We start from the raw sequence: 18387 nt of genomic DNA on the forward strand, positions 1-18387 counted from the left end.
TGAGGTGCATGCCTCATATTTAGTGTGTCATCCAGGTTAAACCTGCCTGGTAGGGTTTCCTGAGCCTCAGCATTTCTGGCAGCTGAAGGGAGGCAGTGACTGCTTCACGCTGCCTTTCCAGCACTGCTTGTGAGCCAGAGGAACAGAAGTTCCCCAGCCAACCAAGCTTATCTTTGTCACTGTTTACCAATGAGCATGAGGCCAGGGAGCTGACTCTCTTCTCAAGTCAGTGAACAATACCACTCCCCCCCTTCCCCCCACTCCCACTCCCCCCACTTCAAAGATCCAGATCAGGTCCCGCCGAAGTTGACCCCAACCTGTGGTGGTACAGGAGAGGGAATCAACTTTGGCAGGGCCAGAAGATCCCTCCTGCAGCTGCTACAGTGGGGTGCGGGGGTGGGGGTTGGTTTGCTGAATAAATCCACCCGTTAACTCTGTTTCTCTCTCCACAGATGCTGCCAGATTTTTCTGGCATTTTCTGTTTATTTCAAATCTGTTTTTACCTCTTCTAATCTGCACATTCAATGTGTTCACACTCCTGGTCTTCCAAAACCCCACTTTAGGGTGGGGGAGGTGGGGAGGTGGTGAATTAAATGGCTAGCTGCCCCCATAGCCCCAGTCCGATTCCAGCCCTGCCCTTGCCAAATAGAAAATGTCAGATTTAGGGACAGTGCTTGGGATGTTCAGCCATTTTAGGGATTTTCACCACGACAGTGTGATACGGTGACAATCTGGGCCATAAGCCTTTTTAAATTAGAGCTAGGCTAGTTAGGTTATTGGCTGGCACAGTGGCCCAATGGTCAGCACTGCTGCCTCATAGCACCAGGGACCCAGGTTCGATTCCCGGCTTGGGTCACTGCCTGTGCGGAGTCTGTGCGTTCTCCCCCGGGTGTGTAGATTATGTGGATTGGCCATGCTAAATTCTTCCTCAGTGTACCCGAAAAGGCACCAGAGTGTGGCAACTGGGGGATTTTCACAGTAACTTCATTGCAGTGTTAATGTAAAACTACTTGTGACACTAATAAATAAATACATAAATAAAATAAGATGTGAAATTAGGAAACACTTCTTCAGACATATGCAGTGATAATTCTGGAATCTGTGCCCCTGAGTGACTGTGAACGCTGCTCGGTCAATAAAACATTTCAAATTTGAGATTAATCTTATTTCTGTTCGTTAAAGGATATCAACAGATATGGGGAAAAAAGCTGGGAAGGGCAGAAGGGTAGAGAACAGTCATAATCTAATTAAATAGCGGAACAGGCTGTAGGGATCGAATAGTTTATTAAACTGGCCCTTATTTCATCAGAAGGTAATTTCTACAGAAGCAGTGCTGGGCTGGGTCTTATATAGCAGTGAAGCAGCATTAACTTATCATTCGTATCCAGAAACTACTGTTTAAAATAAACCAGGAAGAATTGATGTTACCAAATAAAACTCTGGTGTTTCCTGTCCCACCTCGGTTTAAGCTACAGTCACCATTGATTTCTTGACATTAAGCTACTTAAGATCAAGTATCCACGATACAGAGCACGAACAGGGAATGTTGAAAGGATGTTTCCTCTTGTGGGTGAGTCCGGAACCAGGGGGCACTGTTTTAAAATTAAGGGTTGCCCTTATAGGACAGAGATGAGAAGAATTCCTTCCCTCTCAAGAGGCTTGTGCGACTTTGGAAGCCTCAGAAGACAGTGGAAGCGGGATCACTGAATATTCTTAAGACGGAGATAGATTCTTGATAGGCAAGGGATTCAGAGGTTGTTGGGAGATAGGGTGGCACAATGGTTAATACTGCTGCCTCACAGCGCCAAGGACCCTAGTTCAATTCCAGCCTTGGGTGACTGTGCAGAGTTTGCACGTTCTCCCTCACCGGAATTCCACCACCCCGCCTGCCATGGAATAGGAGCGGGCGAGGGGCGACAACAGAAATGTCCGTTGACCTCGGGTGGGAACTCCTGGTCTCGCTCGAGCGAGGCCTTAAGTCCAGCCCCCGCCCCCCCCCCCCCCCCCCCCCCCCCCCGTCTGCGACAGAGCACCGTCTCTGGGTGCTCCGGTTTCTTCCCGCAGTCCAAAGATGCGCAGGTTAGGTGGATTGGCCATGCTAAATTGCCCCTTCTTGTCCAAAACTGTGTAGGTTAGAGGGGTTAGCCATGGTAAATGCGCGGGGTTATGGGGAATAGGGCGGAGGGGAGGGCCTGAGTGGGATGCTCGGTGCAGACTCAATGGGCCGAATGGCCTCTTTCTGCACTGTAGGGATTTTATGGTTCTGTGTGGGATGCAGAACTCAAAACTCTGACAGATCCGACATGATCTTATTGAGTGTCACAGCAGGCTTGAGGGGCCGAATGGCCTACTTCTGCTCCTAATTTGTATGTTCGTACGTAACAATGATGGCAATTTATAGGATAGAAGGTCACAAAGTTTGGGTGGTAGATCCATCGGAGTGTAAGGAATGGAAGATTGAGGGGGGTGAACTTACCGCTCATCGCGCAGGTCGATTGACATGGCAAGATGGTATGATTGTAAGAGAAGCAGAAACTGGGTTCGCGCCCAGTTTCTCGCCTCTGACGATTTTACCGACCCCGATCTGCCGGCGTAATCTGCCATCTTTAATATTCATTATCTGATTTAAATATTCTTATTGAGCTTGGGAGGCAATCGTCTGGGCTCACTTGCCTTAATGACCTCATCGGTGGAGGTACTCACCAGCGAGGATCACTTAGGGTGCCCAGCACCCGGCCCTGATGTGATGGTCTCACCAGTGGGACCAGAGGTTATTGAGGCCACCAGGTGATCAGGGCAGGGCAGGCAGTGCCCGTCGGGCAGTTCCAGCCTGGCACTGCCAGCCTGGAACTCTGACAGTGCCAACCTAGCACTCTGGCACTGCCCACCGGGCGCCCTGGCACTGCCAGCCTGGCACCCTGGCAGTGCTCAGCAGGCACCCTGACACTGTTCACCAGGCATTGGGCAGTGCCAAGGGGCACGAAGGCCTAAGGAGAGGGGGTGGTGCTTAAGGGGAGGGATGGGACCTGAAGGGGAGACAGCGCGTGGGGTCTATGCACTCCGCAATTGGGGATTGCCAGGGCGGCGATTGACTGGGTGGGGGGGGGGGGGGTTAAGCAGGGGCAATGATCATCCAGGGTAATAACCAGGGATGGCGATTAGCCGGGGAGCAAAATTGGAGGAGGCGATCGGCCAGGGGGAGGGAAAATCGGGGGTGGTGATCGCTCCATGGAGTCATGATCGGGAGGGCAATCAGGGAGGGTGGGGAAGTGATAATCTCCCAATCTCCCAAAGCACTCTGTACTCTTGTACATCGTGCACTGGGAGATCAGACTCTTGTATATAGTGCACTGGGAGATCAGGGCGCGTTCGCAATAGCGCCCTCTAGCAGTCAACAGCTGGCTCCCCAGCGTGAATAGACTCCGCCCACTCCCCCTACTGGTGAAAATCGCACTTTGCCTCTTTTTGTTTTAAGTGACATAGGATTTGATTTTTTCCTCTCATTGGAAAAACTGGCCTAAAACTCTCCCATTTTCACACTCGCTCAGCGCTTAGTCTTTTTTGGTAAGATCACCCACTGAGAGAGATATGTGGTGCCGCAGTTTGAACCTATTGTACCATCCCAATCCCGAAAAATGGGCTAGAAGCCCTTTCCAATTCACAGAAAAGGTAATTAATTATCTAATCATTATTAGATTTGCCAACAATATTGGATGTCCACATCTTCACAAGTTGGAGATGATAATCATCCAGATTCAGGTTGTGATCAAATGGGAATGGTTGAAAGATAACAAATAGGGATTGTTTCAGACCAATTTGAAGTTGCAATATTTGACAGATGGAGGTTTATATTCTGAGAGTGAAGTTAGCAGATCAAACCATTCTTACCGTTTTCTGCAGCTCCTGGATGTTAGTTTCCCAGTTTTTGTTGTCATGTGAAATTTGTCTGAAACATGGAAGACTATTGTTACAAAATGAAGTCAGTGCATTCGCATGTTGCGGTGATTAATCCAAATTGAAATAAAACCATAAAAAGCAGACAGGATTTACAAGAACATTGTATTCTCCTGTGTCTCGCAAATGAAACAATAGCAAACTCTAGTCAAGGATTTCACACTTAACACCCAAACAGTGCTGATTCCAGGATGAAATGTGCTCACACTTTTACTTGATGTTACCTGATCAAGAGTGGATTTCAGCAACGTTTTCCAGCTCAACTTCCTTCATTTCAAACAAAGGTAGAAAGCATTACATCAAGGACACAGGATTACAGCACCAGGGACCTTGGTTCAATTCTGGCCTGTCTATGCGGAGACATTCTCCCCGTGTCTGCGTGGGTTTCCTCCGGGTCCTCCGGTTTCCTCCCACAGTCCAAAGATGTGAGGGTTAGGTTGATTGGCCACGCTAAGTTGCCCCTTACTGTCAGGGGATTAGAAGGGTACATACGTGGGGTTACGGGGATACAGCCTGGGTGGGATTGTGGTGGGTGCAGACTCGATGGGCCGAGTGGCCTCCTTCTGCACTGTAGGGATTCTATGATCAATAATTCAGAGTTACAATGATATTCATCTCTGTTCCAGGCAGATGTAACTGCCATCAATAGATTTTTTTAAAGAACTAAGGATGATAAAGGATTTGAAGCCAACGTGAATTGGACTGGGGACCAGCTCACATCTCAGTGAATGGCGCAGATAATCCGAGGGGTTGAATGGCCTACTAATGTTCCTGTGCTCCAATACCTGGCAATCCCAACTTTCCTAATCTTTGGTTTCTCACTGTGGACCAGCAAGATTTCAAGACTCGGTCTCATGTCCACCTCATCTCTGACCTGGTCTGCCTTTTGCTGAGAAGCTTTTTCCAACCACCAGTCCGAAGCCTCCACTTTTTCACTTTTGGATTATTTCTTGTTCCTTACTGCTCTATCTTTTATTTATTTATTAGTGTCACAATGACACTGCAATTAACACTGCAATGAAGTTACTGTGAAAATCCCCTAGTCGCCACACACCAGCACCTGTTCAGGTACACTGAGGGAAAATTTAGAATGGCCAATGCACCTAACCAGCACGTCTTTCGGACTGTAGGAGGAAACCGGAGCATCCAGAGAAAACCCACGCAGACACAAGGAGAATGTGCAAACTCCACGCAGTCGGTGGCCCAAGCTGAGAATCGAACCTGGGTCCCTGGCGCTGTGAGGCAGCAGTGCTAACCATTCTGCCAGCGTGCCGCTCACTTCAGAAGCTGATGATTCAAGCACTATGAGCCTGCTCTCTGGAGTTATTTCCCCAAAACTTCCCTCCCTCCTTGCAGACCTTCTAATGTTAGTCTTTATTCAGATATGCAACGCATCTGATCAATATGCCATTACATTTGTCTTTTTTGCACAGAAAATACTGAAAAATTATGGTCAGTTGTACTAAGTCTACAAGATCTGGCTGCCCAGATCAGCTTGAAAATGCATGCTGGAAAACCAATGAATGGCAAATCATTTTAGCTTTGGTGCTAGTAGTTTTAACATTTCATTCTAGTTTTAAAGTTTATTTCTTATTGTCACAACTAGGCTTACATTAACACTGCAATGAGGTTACTGGGAAAATTCCCTAGTCGCCACATTCTGGCGCCTGTTCGGATACACTGAGGGAGGATTTAGCATGGCCGATGCACCCAACCAGCACGTCTTTCGGACCGTGGGAGGAAACCGGAGCATCAGGAGGAAGCCCACGCAAACACGTGGAGAGCGTGCAGACTCCACACAGACAGTGACCCAAGCCAGGAATCGAACCCAGGTCCCTGACGCTGTGAGGCAGCAGTGCTAACCACTGTGCCACCGTGCCACCCATACAAAAAGGTCAAATCAACAATAGATGAGTGAGATCAGAGAATTTGCAGAAAAAAATGCGCTGGACATCCAAAATGCAGTGAGTGAATAAGGAGTCAGAGAAGGAACATTGGATTGAACAGAGCAATCAACTCTGGCCAAGGGTCACAAAAGGTAAGGTCAGCTTTTCTGGGATGTCCTCCAGTATCCAATCAGCTGCCTGCACTGGCGGATTGTTAACTGTCAAACTGCTGCCACCCTTTGAACCACAAGCGTGCATTCAGGCGAGGCAGGCCCAGGAGGAACACTGTTCAAATTGAAAGAGAGTTTGCCGTTCGGACTAGGAGAGGTCCAGGCTTGAATCAATAAGCAGCCCTCGATATCACCCCTGAATAGTGGTAATGTCAGCAGCCAACTCTTCCTCCTGGTTACCATACATGAGAAATGGTGAGAATTAAATCAGCATGGAACATGGCACATGGAACATTGGCATTGGACGATTGCAATGGGGACTGAATTTGGATATGGAGTATAAATCAGTTGTATTTAAATACAAATCAGTCACTTCAGGTTGATTGGCCTGAAGTCCCACTGGGAGCTCTGTGTGAAGATAACTGATGTGGAGATGCTTGAGTTGGACTGGGATAAACACAGTAAGAGTTTTAACAACACCAGGTTAAAGTCCAACAGGTCTATTCGGTAGCAAATACCATTAGCTTTCGGAGCGCTGCTCCTTCGTCAGAATCTGGGCAGATTTCCACTCCATCTGACAAAGGAGCAGCGCTCTGAAAGCTAATGGCATTTGCTACCAAATAAACCTGTTGGACTTTAACCTGGTGTTGTTAAAACTCTTACTGAAGATAACTGCTCAGGTACTAGGCAGGCTATAACTTAATTGCAATTCTACAGCCGTACCAACAAAGCTCCAACCGCAAAGGGCAAAAATAAACACAAACCTTTGAAAGGTCCTGAGCTTTTTCCTGAGCACGTTCTCCAGATTGAGAACTTTTTGCATTAGCAGGCACTTCACTGCGGTCTCCTCTCGGCTGGCAGGGTTAATGCGCTGAGCTGTCAGTCTCCAAACGTGAATCTCGTGTTTCAGCTCTGTGGGGGGGAAAGAAGAACAAAGTGAGAAGGTTAAACAGACAGATGTGGCACAGAAAACACAGCAGAATGAATTGACAGTCACGGGAGATGGCAACAACATTTCTCTACCAACATTTGTCTTACAGTAAAATGCACCAGCAAAGAAAGAGCATGAGATTCAGAAGTTTGTACAGGAACTCAAACCTGTTGAACTCTTTGCCCCCTTCAGTTACCTCCCCCTTCATGGTGGCACAGTGGTTAGCACTGCTGCTTCACAGCGCCTAGGACCTGGGTTCGATTCCCGGCTTGAGTCACTGTCTGTGTGGAGTTTGCGTGTTCTCCCTGTGTCTGCGTAGGTTTCCTCCCACAATCCGAAAGACGTGCTGGTTAGGTGCATTGGTCATGCTAAATTCTCCCTCAGTGTACCCGAACAGGTGCCAGAGTATGGCGACTAGAGGATTTTCACAGTAACTTCATTGCAGTGTTAATGTAAGCCTACTTGTGACTCTAATAAATAAACTTAACTTCTAAACTTACTTCTTCCAATCTGCAATACTAAAAGGCAAGTTTTACATCAGCTAATCATAACTCCCGGATTTGCCTGAAGTCTTCCCTCCCAGTCTTTACAAGCTTTGCTCTTCACGGAGGCTTTGAAATTAAAAAGCTCACAGAGGCGGCACGGTAGCACAGTGGTTAGCACTGCTGCTTCACAGCTCCAGGGTCCCGGGTTCGATTCCCGGCTCGGGTCACTGTCTGTGTGGAGTTTGCACATTCTCCTCGTGTCTGCGTGGGTTTCCTCCGGGTACTCCGGTTTCCTCCCACAGTCCAAAGATGTGCGGGTTAGGTTGATTGGCCAGGTTAAAAAAAAAAAAATTGCCCCTTAGAGTCCTGAGATGCGTAGGTTAGAGGGATTAGCGGGTAAAATATGTGGGGGTAGGGCCTGGGTGGGATTGTGGTCGGTGCAGACTCGATGGGCCGAATGGCCTCCTTCTGCACTGTAGGGTTTCTATGATTCTATGATTCTATTCTATGGATAAGTCCAACAATCTAGAACATCAAATTTGCGCACTATCTTCCTTATATGGCAGAACTTGAGGGTTAGAACCATAGAACCGTAAAATCCCTACAATGCAGAAGGAGGCCATTTGGCCCATCGAGTCTGCACCGACTGTCTGAAAGAGCATCTTGTGCAGCTTTGCCACCTCCCCCCCCACCCTATCCCTGTAACCCCATGCACTTTTATCATAGCCAATCCACCTAACCTGCACATCTTTGCACACAAAGGGGCAATTTATCATGGCCAATCCACCTAATATGCACATCTTTGGACACAAAGGGGCAATTTAGCATGGCCAATCCATCAAACCAGCACATCTTTGAACTGTGGGAGGAAACCGCAGCACTCAGAGAAAACCCATGAAGACACGGGGAGAACATGCAAACTCTACACAGACTGTGACCCAAGACCAGAATTAAACCTGGGTCCTTGGCGCTGTGGGGCAGTAGTGCTAACCACTGTGCCATGTTATGTATAATTTTAAGATCATGATGGGTTTGGATAGAATACACAGGGAGAAACCATTTCCATTGGCAGTGAAATCCCTAACCAAGGACACATATTTAAGACAATGAGAGGGAGATATGAATTTTCTTTATTCAGCATGTTGCTATGATCCAGACTGCCTGATCAGGTAATGGAAGCAGACTCAATAGTTCACTTGCAATTTTCATAAGGGACACAGGACGACAAGAAGAGAGCAGGAGAGTGGGTCTAACTGGAAAGCTCTCTCAAAGGGCCAGCAGTCGATTGACAATCCACATCGCGGCACGGTAGCACGGTAGCACAGTGGTTAGCACTGCTGCTTCACAGCTCCAGGGTCCCGGGTTCGATTCCCGGCTCGGATCACTGTCTGTGTGGAGTTTGCACATTCTCCTCGTGTCTGCGTGGGTTTCCTCCGGGTGCTCCGGTTTCCTCCCACAGTCCAAAGTCCAAAGATGTGCGGTTAGGTTGATTGGCCAGGTTAAAAATTGCCCCTTAGAGTCCTGAGATGTGTAGGTTAGAGGGATTAGTGGGTAAAATGTGTGGGGGTAGGGCCTGGGTGGGATTGTGGTCGGTGCAGACCCGATGGGCCGAATGGCCTCCTTCTGCACTGTAGGGTTTCTATGATCGCCTTCTTTTGTGACTCTATGAATTGATCTGGGGGTCAAAGGAGATGCCAACTGAAGGGATCGAAATATTGCAGGGAAGTCTCCAAATTTAACAATGTCACATTGTCATTTTAACAGCACCACAGAGTCACAGAGGTTTGCAACATGGAAACAGGCCCTTTGGCCCAACTTGTCCATGCAGCCTTTTTTTTAACTACTAAGCTAGTCCCAATTGCCCACATTTGGCCTATAATCTTCTCTACCCATCTTACCCATGTAACTGTCTAAATGCTTTTTAAAAGACAAAATTGTACCCGCCTCTACTACCTCTGGCAGCTTGTTCCAGACACTCATCATCCTCTGTATGAAAAAATTCCCCCTCTGGACCCTTTTGTATTTCTCCCCTCTCACTTTAAACCTATGCCCTCTAGTTTTAGACTCCCCTACCTTTGGGAAAAGATATTGACTATCTAGCTGATCTATGCCCTTCATTATTTTATAGACCCCTATAAGATCACCTCGAAGCCTCCTACGCTCCAAGGAAAAAAGTCCCAGTCTATTCAGCCTCTCCTTATAACTCAAACCATCAAGTCCCGGTAGCATCCAACCAAAGCAAATATTGTTTTTAACCTTCTGAAAGCATATTCCTTTCAAAGAAATCCACAAGATTCCTTGTTGCCACAACTGGCTCCACACCACACTGTGTTTAATACCATGTTATGAATAAATAAGGAACTGTACATGCTATGAAATCTGAAACAGGTTAGCCAGAATCTGAAAATTTAGAAAAAAGATACTACAGGAACGTCTTTCATCATAGCGAACCTTGGCTAGTCATTTCATAGAATCCCTACAGTGCAGAAGGAGGCCATTCAGCCCATCGAGTCTGCACCGACCGCAATCCCACCCAGGCCCTATTCCCGTAACCCCACATATTTACCCTGCTAATCTCCCTGACACTATGGGAAAATTTAGCATGGCCAATCAACCTAACCCGCACATCTTTGGAGTGTGCCGGAGCACCCGGAGGAAACCCACGCAGATATGGGGAGAATGTACAAACTCCACACAGACAGTGACCCAAGGCCAGAATTGAACCTGGATCCCTGGCGCTGCTCCCTTGAAGAGTACAGCATGCAATTCAAGCCACCCTATGAGAGCAATGATAAGGATGGAATTTCACACACTCCCCCACACCAACTGCATGCTGGGAGATGCCAGGGTGCATAACATTGGGAGCGATGGTTGGAGGGGGCACCAGGCCCATCAGTTACCCGCCTCTGCGGGCATCTTATCAACAATTGCGTGGGTTTCCTCCGGGTGCTCCGGTTTCCTCCCACAGTCCAAAGATGTGCGGGTTAGGTTGATTGGCCAGGTTAAAAATTGCCCCTTAGAGTCCTGGGATGTGTAGGTTAGAGGGATTAGTGGGTAAAGTATGTGGGGGTAGGGCCTGGGTGGGATTGTGGTCGGTGCAGACTCGATGGGCCGAATGGCCTCCTTCTGCACTGTAGGGTTTCTATGAACAACTTCAGGGCAGAGGGAGGTTTTGGTCAACTCTCCTGCTCTGGAGGCCTAGAAGTGGACAATTAATGGCCTCTTTAGGGCCTCCTTACACCACTGCTGGCATTTTATCAGGAGTGGGGTAGTTCCCATGCTACACGGCAAGGCCGCCAGATAGACTTTGGGGACTTTATTGCAGGTTGGAGCTGTCCCTCCTGTTCAGGCCTGAGCAGGCTCTTAGCAAAACAAATTCTCCTCATCTCTTCCTGGTTGTTTTGTCAATTATCTGAAATCTGTTCCTCTACTTGCTAACTTTCCTGCCAGTGCCAAACAATTCCTGCTGTCTACTCTGTCATAACACATTGTAATTTTAACTGCCTGCATTCAATCCAACCTTAACCTGTGCTGATCTGAGGAGAACAATATCAGCTTCTCCAGTCTCTCCACAAAACTGAAGCCCTTCATTCCTGATACCATTCTAATAAATACCCTCAGCATCCAGTCCAGAACCCTGAAAGCAATGATTAGATAGAGCACGTTATTGATTATCCGGGTTATTGAGCTGGGATTGGTCAAATTGCTTCACTCGCCTGTACCCACCTTGCATTCTAATTGAATTCAGTTTCATTCAATTATGTGAAATATCGCATTGACGTTACAATTTTCATGGTTAACGTTTCAAAAACAGTAATTATAATATCAAAGGCGTAATTCTTTTTATAGAATCCCTACGGTGCAGAAGGAGGCCATTCAGCCCATCGAGTCTGCACCAACCACAATCCCACACAGACCCTATCCCCGTAACCCCATGCATTTACCCTAGCTAGTCCCCCTGACACTAAGGGGCAATTTAGCGTGGTCAATCCACCTAATCCACACATCTTCGAACTGTGGGAGGAAACCGGAGCACCCGGAGGAAACCCACACAGGCACGGAGAGAACATGCAGACTCCACACAGACAGTGGCCCAAGCCAGGAATCGAACCCAGGTCCCTGGCGCTGTGAGGCAGCAGTGCTAACCACTGTGCCACTGAGCCGCCCTAAGTTGTTCTAACGTATAGTGTTCCGGAGTGTCCTAGACTTCCAGACATATTGATCCTTTCAGGTTAAGATGCTGCATTGTGATTAATGGGATCTAAAGAGAAGGGTTACTCTGTTTGTAAAGTATTACCAATGACTGTTGAGAAAGAACTCTGCAGAACGGGATGAAGCATGTTGTTCTGCATTTCTTCAGGAACTGTTGACCAGCATAATTGTGCAACTTCAGATAGAAAAATCCCAGAGGCAATGTCCATCGAGATGATGCTTTCTTAAGTATCAGTTCAAGGACCAAAACATTTCACCAATGTCTACAGTGCACATGTGAATATAATAAGGAGTGGCACGGTGGCACATGGGTGGCATGGTGGCACAGTGGTTAGCACTGCTGCCTCCCAGCACCAGGGACCCAGGTTCAATTCCTGGCTTGGGTCACTGTCTGCGTGGAGTCTGTCTCGTGGGTTTCCTCCGGGTGCTCCGGTTTCCTCCCACAGTCCAAAGATGTGTGGGTTAGGTGGATTGGCCATGCTAAATTGCCCCTTAGTGTCAGGGGGACTAGCTAGGGTAAGATATGGGGATAGGGCCTGGGTTGCCTTGTGGTTGGTGAAGACTTGATGGGCCGAATGGCCTCCTTCTGCACTGTAGGGATTCGATGATTCTATAATTCTGCATCAAATCATACGAAAATAAATGTATATTTTCACAGCAGACTTTTTTGTTGACCTCGGTCAATAGAAAAGTAATCACATTGATAAAAAGATCTAGGATATTCCAGGTGAAGATGCATATAAAACAGCACTGCCAAAATATGTTTCATACCATCAGTCGTGATAAGATCATTTCCAATCTTTAGGAGATAGGTCACATCAGTAACTATTGCAATGCAACTGAAGGCAAAAATAACCAGAAAAAAAAACAGAAAAATAATTTCACTGGGAGATTTAAAATAGACTCCAATTATGTTTGACTTTAGATTTGATATTAGTTGAGGGGGTGGGGGGAGCTGTGAGATATCAGCTTGGCACAAATGGTAGCATCTTTCTCTTTGAGAAGGTTATGGCTTTGAACCACCTCCCCCCTCCCCCCACCCCCCACCCCCCACCCCCACCCCCCCCCCCCCCCCACCCCACCCCTTGGCCCCCACCAAGGTCTCGGGCACATAATCCAAGTCGATAGTCAAAGAAAAGGACAGCGCAGGAACAGGCCCTTCAGCCCTCCAAGACTGTGCCGATCATGATGCCTGCCTAAACTAAAACCGAATGCACTTACGGAGTCCGTATCCTTCCATTCCCATCCTATTCATGTATTCGTCTAGTTGCCCCTTAAATGCCGCTATCGTACCTGCCCCCACCATCTCCCCGGGCAGCGCATTCCAGACATTCACCACCCGCTGTGTAAAAAACTTGCCTCGCACATCTCCTCTAAACTTTTCCCCACGCACCTTAAACCTATGTCCCCCAGTACTTGACTTTTCAACCCTAGGAAAGAGTATCTGACTATCCACTCTGTCCATGCCCCTCATAATCTTGTAAACCTCTATCAGGTCACCCCTCAACCTCCGTCGTTCCTGTGAGAACAAACCGAGTTTATCCAACCTCTCCTCATAGCTAATACCCTCCAGACCAGGCAACATCCTGGCAAACCTCTTCTGTAGTGCAAGTCAAGTACAATCATGAGGGAAGTGCCACATTGGTGGAGATGCTCAAACCAACATTTGCCCTTCAACCAATATCACCAATAAGCGATGATTCACCTCCGTGATCTGTGCAAGGTGGCTGCTGTATGGCAGTGATAATGGCAATGAGTTCACTACAAGTAATTGGCTAAATACAAGATTCAGCATTCTGTCCATTCACAGTCACAATGCAGAAACTCCGGCATTGCCCTTTAGATGATAAATACAAAGTTTGGAGTCTTCAGTAGGCTGCATTCTACTCTTCGAGATAATTATAGGTGCAGGACAAATGAATATTATTCGCCTAGGATGCAATTTAGCAGTTGTCTAGACAATTAAAGATAACTTTCTCATTAATTTGCTAATGCAGTGCGTTATTGGTCCCATACAAAAAGGACATAATTATGAGTTCCAGAAAGTGCTAGAAATGATGGAATGGATGTCCTTCTTACTGGTTTAAATCAGGTTAACAGAATTGTTGCTATAGAAACGCAATGTTTTTTTTTAAAAAAGCGAGTTCCCATTAAGTGAATAACCAGGCCTTCACTTGGAGACATGCAATGCAACAGAGGAATGACATTTTAAAAAATTTTTCTTTAGTACGACCGTAGCCTATGAAGCAACCTTTAACTTTGGAAATAATTTGAATGCATTAGCTGGCTGGCACTAACTGTGAATCTGGTAAATTTTCTCATTTGTGTCTGTATTTAGAACGTGGCACTGTGTCCCCAATTAAATCCCTTGACAGCTTAGATTTACGTTATTACAATGTGTGATAGAAGGTAGGAGTGAGAAAAGACTTCAGCTGGTCTCATTAGTCTGGAGTTCAGGAATCCTCAGTCGAATGAAATGCAATTTGCAGAAGTCAAAATCTCTTGTCCTCCATTTCGATACAAGGTAAAAAAAAAATAGGGTGCGCAGGGATGGTATAATTCCAGTGTTTAGTTTCAATTTCAGTGCCAATGTGCGTGACGATCTAAATCCCTTTAATCATTTTTCAACAGTACATTTAAATTACAATGGAAAATGGGAAAATCTACTTATTTCGTATCTTCAACATACCGATTAATTCAATGAACTAACGGTACTGGAGATGCCTGCTCCTCTACGTTTAGCCCCAGAACCTGCTCCGTTTATCATTCTCTTTATACACCCGGATGATTTGGGTCCTATTTGCCATAGAGATTGAATCAAATTGTTTGTTTCGACTGTTGAGAGTTTTCTCTGGACTGTGTTGTACCTGTTTTGTTCTGCTGCCTCATATTCTTCTCACAAACAGTGATTTGCCCCAAATAGGCATCCTTGTCACTACTAGCAGTCTTGTGGCACAGTGGTAATACACAGTAACATACATAGAAAATAAAAGCAGGAGTAGGCCATTTGGCCCTTCGGGCCTGCTCCCCCATTCATTATGATCATGGCTGATCATCAAATGTAATATTCTGATTCCCCCCCCTTCCCCCCCATATCGCTCGATCCCTTTAGCCCCAAGAGCTATATCTAATTCCTTTTTGAAATCACACAACGTTTTGGCCTCAACTGCTTTCTGTGATAGTGAATTCCACACATTCATCACTCTCTGGGTGAAGAAATTTCTCATCACTCAGTCCTAAAAGGTTTACCTCTTAATTCTCAAACTATCACCCTTAGTTCTTGACTCCTAGTCGCACACTCCGGCGCCTGTTCAGGTATAGTGAAGGAGGATTTGGCATGGCCAATGCACCGAACCAGCATATCTTTTGGACTATGGGAGGAAACTGGAGCACCCAGAGGAAACCCACGCAGACATGGGGAGAATGTGCAGACTCCACACAGTGAGTGACCCAAGTCGGGAATCGAACCTGGCTCCCTGGGGCTGTGAGGCAGCAGTGCTAACCACTGTGCCACTATGCCAAGTCAACCACATTGCTGTGGATCTGGATTCTGTGGCTCTGGAGCCACATGTAGGCCTGAGAAAGTAAGGATGGTAAAAGACATTAGTGAAGCAGATTGAGGTTTTACAACAATCAACAATGATTTCATGGTCATCAGTTGACTTTTAATTTCAGATTTAAATGAATTTAAATTTCACCATTTGCCATGGTGGAATTTGAACCCAGGCTGCCAGACATTTCCCGAGGTTTTTGGATTACTAGTCCAGTAACAATACCACTACGCCACTACCTCCCGGTGCCCTCCGGCAAGAAGTTAGCAAATTGGAGGGAGAGGAAGAAAGGACAGTTCATAAGGACATCATTAAACGACTCACCCACAATCTCACTTGGTTCCTTGTTGTACAGTTTTTTGTTCCAATAAAGCAGTCTCAAAAAGGGAAATGACACAATGAGGACCAAGGCAATTCCAACAAACATGTGTCCGGTGAATGCTGCAAAGTCTAGGCCCTGCGGTGAGAAAGAGGCAAGAGGGACAAAATAAAGCAAAGTCAGACAGAATCAGAAACATTCAATGTAGCACTAACAACCAGTTGAATATGATTAGTTGGGCTTGCAATGAGGCTCACTGATGCTTGCTGGATGCTGCATACATTCATACGCAGGAACCTGTCCTCCAGAGGCAAAAAGATTGCCTGTTTTATGAATTAAACGAAAGCTGGGGAGTGCGCAGTAGTTCCCTGGTTCATTCTTCATGGCAATGCCATTCAGATTCTACGTGCCAACCAATCTGTATCCCTTTCTCACTCAACATAAATGGCTATTCCCTTTGAAATTTGGCATTCTTGCATCTGTCCCAATGAGTGCAAGACAAAAAGCTTCGACAGCTTGTCTCTTTATTCAGCAATACTCAAATTCACTAGATTTGTAGTCCATGGGATGAGAGGCTGAGCTAATTAGACCTCTAATTCTCTGGGGTTTAGAAGAATTAGAGGTGATCTCTTTGAAACATTCAAGATCACAAAGGGGCTTGGCAGGGTACATTCTGACAGGTTGTTTCTCCTGGCTGGGGAATCTAGAACAGGGAGGCAAAATCAGGAAAAGAACATAAGAAGTTGGAGCAGGAGTGGGTCATCTGGCCTTCAAGCCTGCTCCGCCATTCAATAAAATCATGGCTGATCTTTTCGTGGACTCAGCTCCACTTACCCGCCCGCTCACCATAACCCTTAATTCCTTTACTGTTCAAAAATTTATCTATCCTTGCCTTAAAAACTTTCAACGCAGTAGCCTCAACTGCTTCACTGGGCAGGGAATTTTACAGATTCACAACCCTTTGGATGAAGAAGTTCCTCCTCAACTAAGTCCTAAATCTGCTCCCACTTATTTTGAGGCCATGCCCCCTAGTTCTAGTTTCACCTGCCAGTGGAAACAACCTCCCTGCTTCTATCTTATCTATTGCCTTCATAATCTGATATGTTTCTATAAGATCTCCCCTCATTCTTCTGAATTCCAACGAGTGTACAAAGAACAAAGAAAACTACAACACAGGAACAGGCCCTTCAGCCCTCCAAGCCTGCACTGACCATGCTGCCCGACTGAACTAAAACCCCCTACCCTTCCGGGGACCATATCCCTCCATTCCCATCCTATTCATGTATTTGTCAAGACGCCCCTTAAAAGTCACTACCGTATCCGCTTCCACTACCTCCCCTGGCAGCGAATTCCAGGCAGCCACCACTCTCTGTGTAAAAAACTTGCCTCTGTGTAAAAAACATCTCTTTCAAACATTGCCCCTCGCACGTTAACCCTATGGCCCCCTAATAATTGACTCTTCCACCCTGGGAAAAAGCTTCTGACTATCCACTCTGTCCATGCCTCTCATAATCTTGTAGATTTCTATCAGGTCTCCCCTCAACCTCTGTCGTTCCAGTGAGAACGAACCACGTTTCTCCAACCTCTCCTCATAGCTAATACCCTCCATACCAGGCAACATCCTGGTAAATCTTTTCTGTACCCTCTCCAAAGCCTCCACATCCTTCTGGTAGTGTGGTGACCAGAATTGAACACTATATTTCAAAGGCGGCCTAACTAAGGTTCTATAAAGCGTCAACATGACTTGCCAATTTTTAAACTCAATGCCCCAACCGATGAAGGCAAGCATGCCGTATGCCTTCTTGACTACCTTCCCCACCTGCGTTGCCACTTTCACTGACCTGTGTACCTGTACACCCAGATCCTTCTGCCTATCAATACTCTTAAGGGTTCTACCATTTACTGTATATTTCCTATCTGTATTAGACCTTCCAAAATGTATTACCTCACATTTGTCCAGATTAAACTCCATCTGTCATCTCTCCGCCCGAGTTTCCAACCGATCTATATCCTGCTGTATCCTCTGATGGTCCTCATCGCTATCCGCAAATCCACCAACCTTTGTGTCGTCCGCAAACTTACTAATCAATCCAGTTACATTTTCCTCCAAATCATTTACATATATTACAAACAGCAAAGGTCCCAGCACTGATCCCTGAGGAACACCACTTGTCACAGCCCTCCATTCAGAAACACACCCTTCCAATCCTACCCTCTGTCTTCTATGACCAAGCCAGTTCTGTATCCACCTTGCCAACTCACCTCTGATCCCATGCGACTTCACTTTCTGCACCAGCCTGCCATGAGGGACCTTGTCAAAGGCCTTACTGAAGTCCATGTAGACAACATCCACTGTCCTACCATCATCAATCATCTTTGTCGCTTCATCGAAAAACTCGATTAAGTTAGTGAGGCATGACCGCCCCTTCACAAAACTATGTTGCTTGTCATCCACTTATTTCCAAGTGGGAGTAAATCCTGTCTTGAAGAATTCTCTCCAATAATTTCCCTGCCACTAATTTCCCTATGGTCCCAGTCTACTCAGTCTCTCCTCATTAGCCAATCCCCTCAATCATTTAGGACTGAGATAAGGAGAAACGTCTTCACTCAAACAGTCGGGAATCTTTGGAAATCTCTACCTCAGATGGTTGTTGATGTGCCATCACTGACTTTATTTTAGGCTCAGATAGAAATGTTTTGTCTCTCAGAGAATCAAGGGATACACAGAATGTATCAAATCATATCAAATCAAGAACGGGCGGGAACAGGCAGCTGAAGCCAAATATCAGCCATGATTGCATTGAGTGGCAGAGCCAGCTAGATAGGCCATATGATTTACGCCTCCTATATATTTTCTTCCTACGTTCTTATACATCAGG

General features: G+C 46.5%; 1 protein-coding gene across 1 annotated transcript in view; it reads right to left on the reverse strand.

Annotated features, from left to right (window-relative positions):
* oca2 (oculocutaneous albinism II) overlaps positions 1-18387 on the reverse strand; it is a 331959-nt gene that overhangs the window by 132588 nt on the left and 180984 nt on the right. Inside the window, exons 12-14 of the mRNA XM_078221469.1 lie at positions 15514-15646; positions 6775-6922; positions 3889-3946 (exon numbers count right to left, since the gene is read on the reverse strand). Coding sequence (XP_078077595.1) covers positions 3889-3946; positions 6775-6922; positions 15514-15646 — 339 coding nt within the window. The remainder of the gene's footprint in view (positions 1-3888; positions 3947-6774; positions 6923-15513; positions 15647-18387) is intronic.

The sequence above is a fragment of the Mustelus asterias genome, chromosome 10 (assembly GCF_964213995.1).
Source record: "Mustelus asterias chromosome 10, sMusAst1.hap1.1, whole genome shotgun sequence".
NCBI lineage: Eukaryota > Metazoa > Chordata > Chondrichthyes > Carcharhiniformes > Triakidae > Mustelus > Mustelus asterias.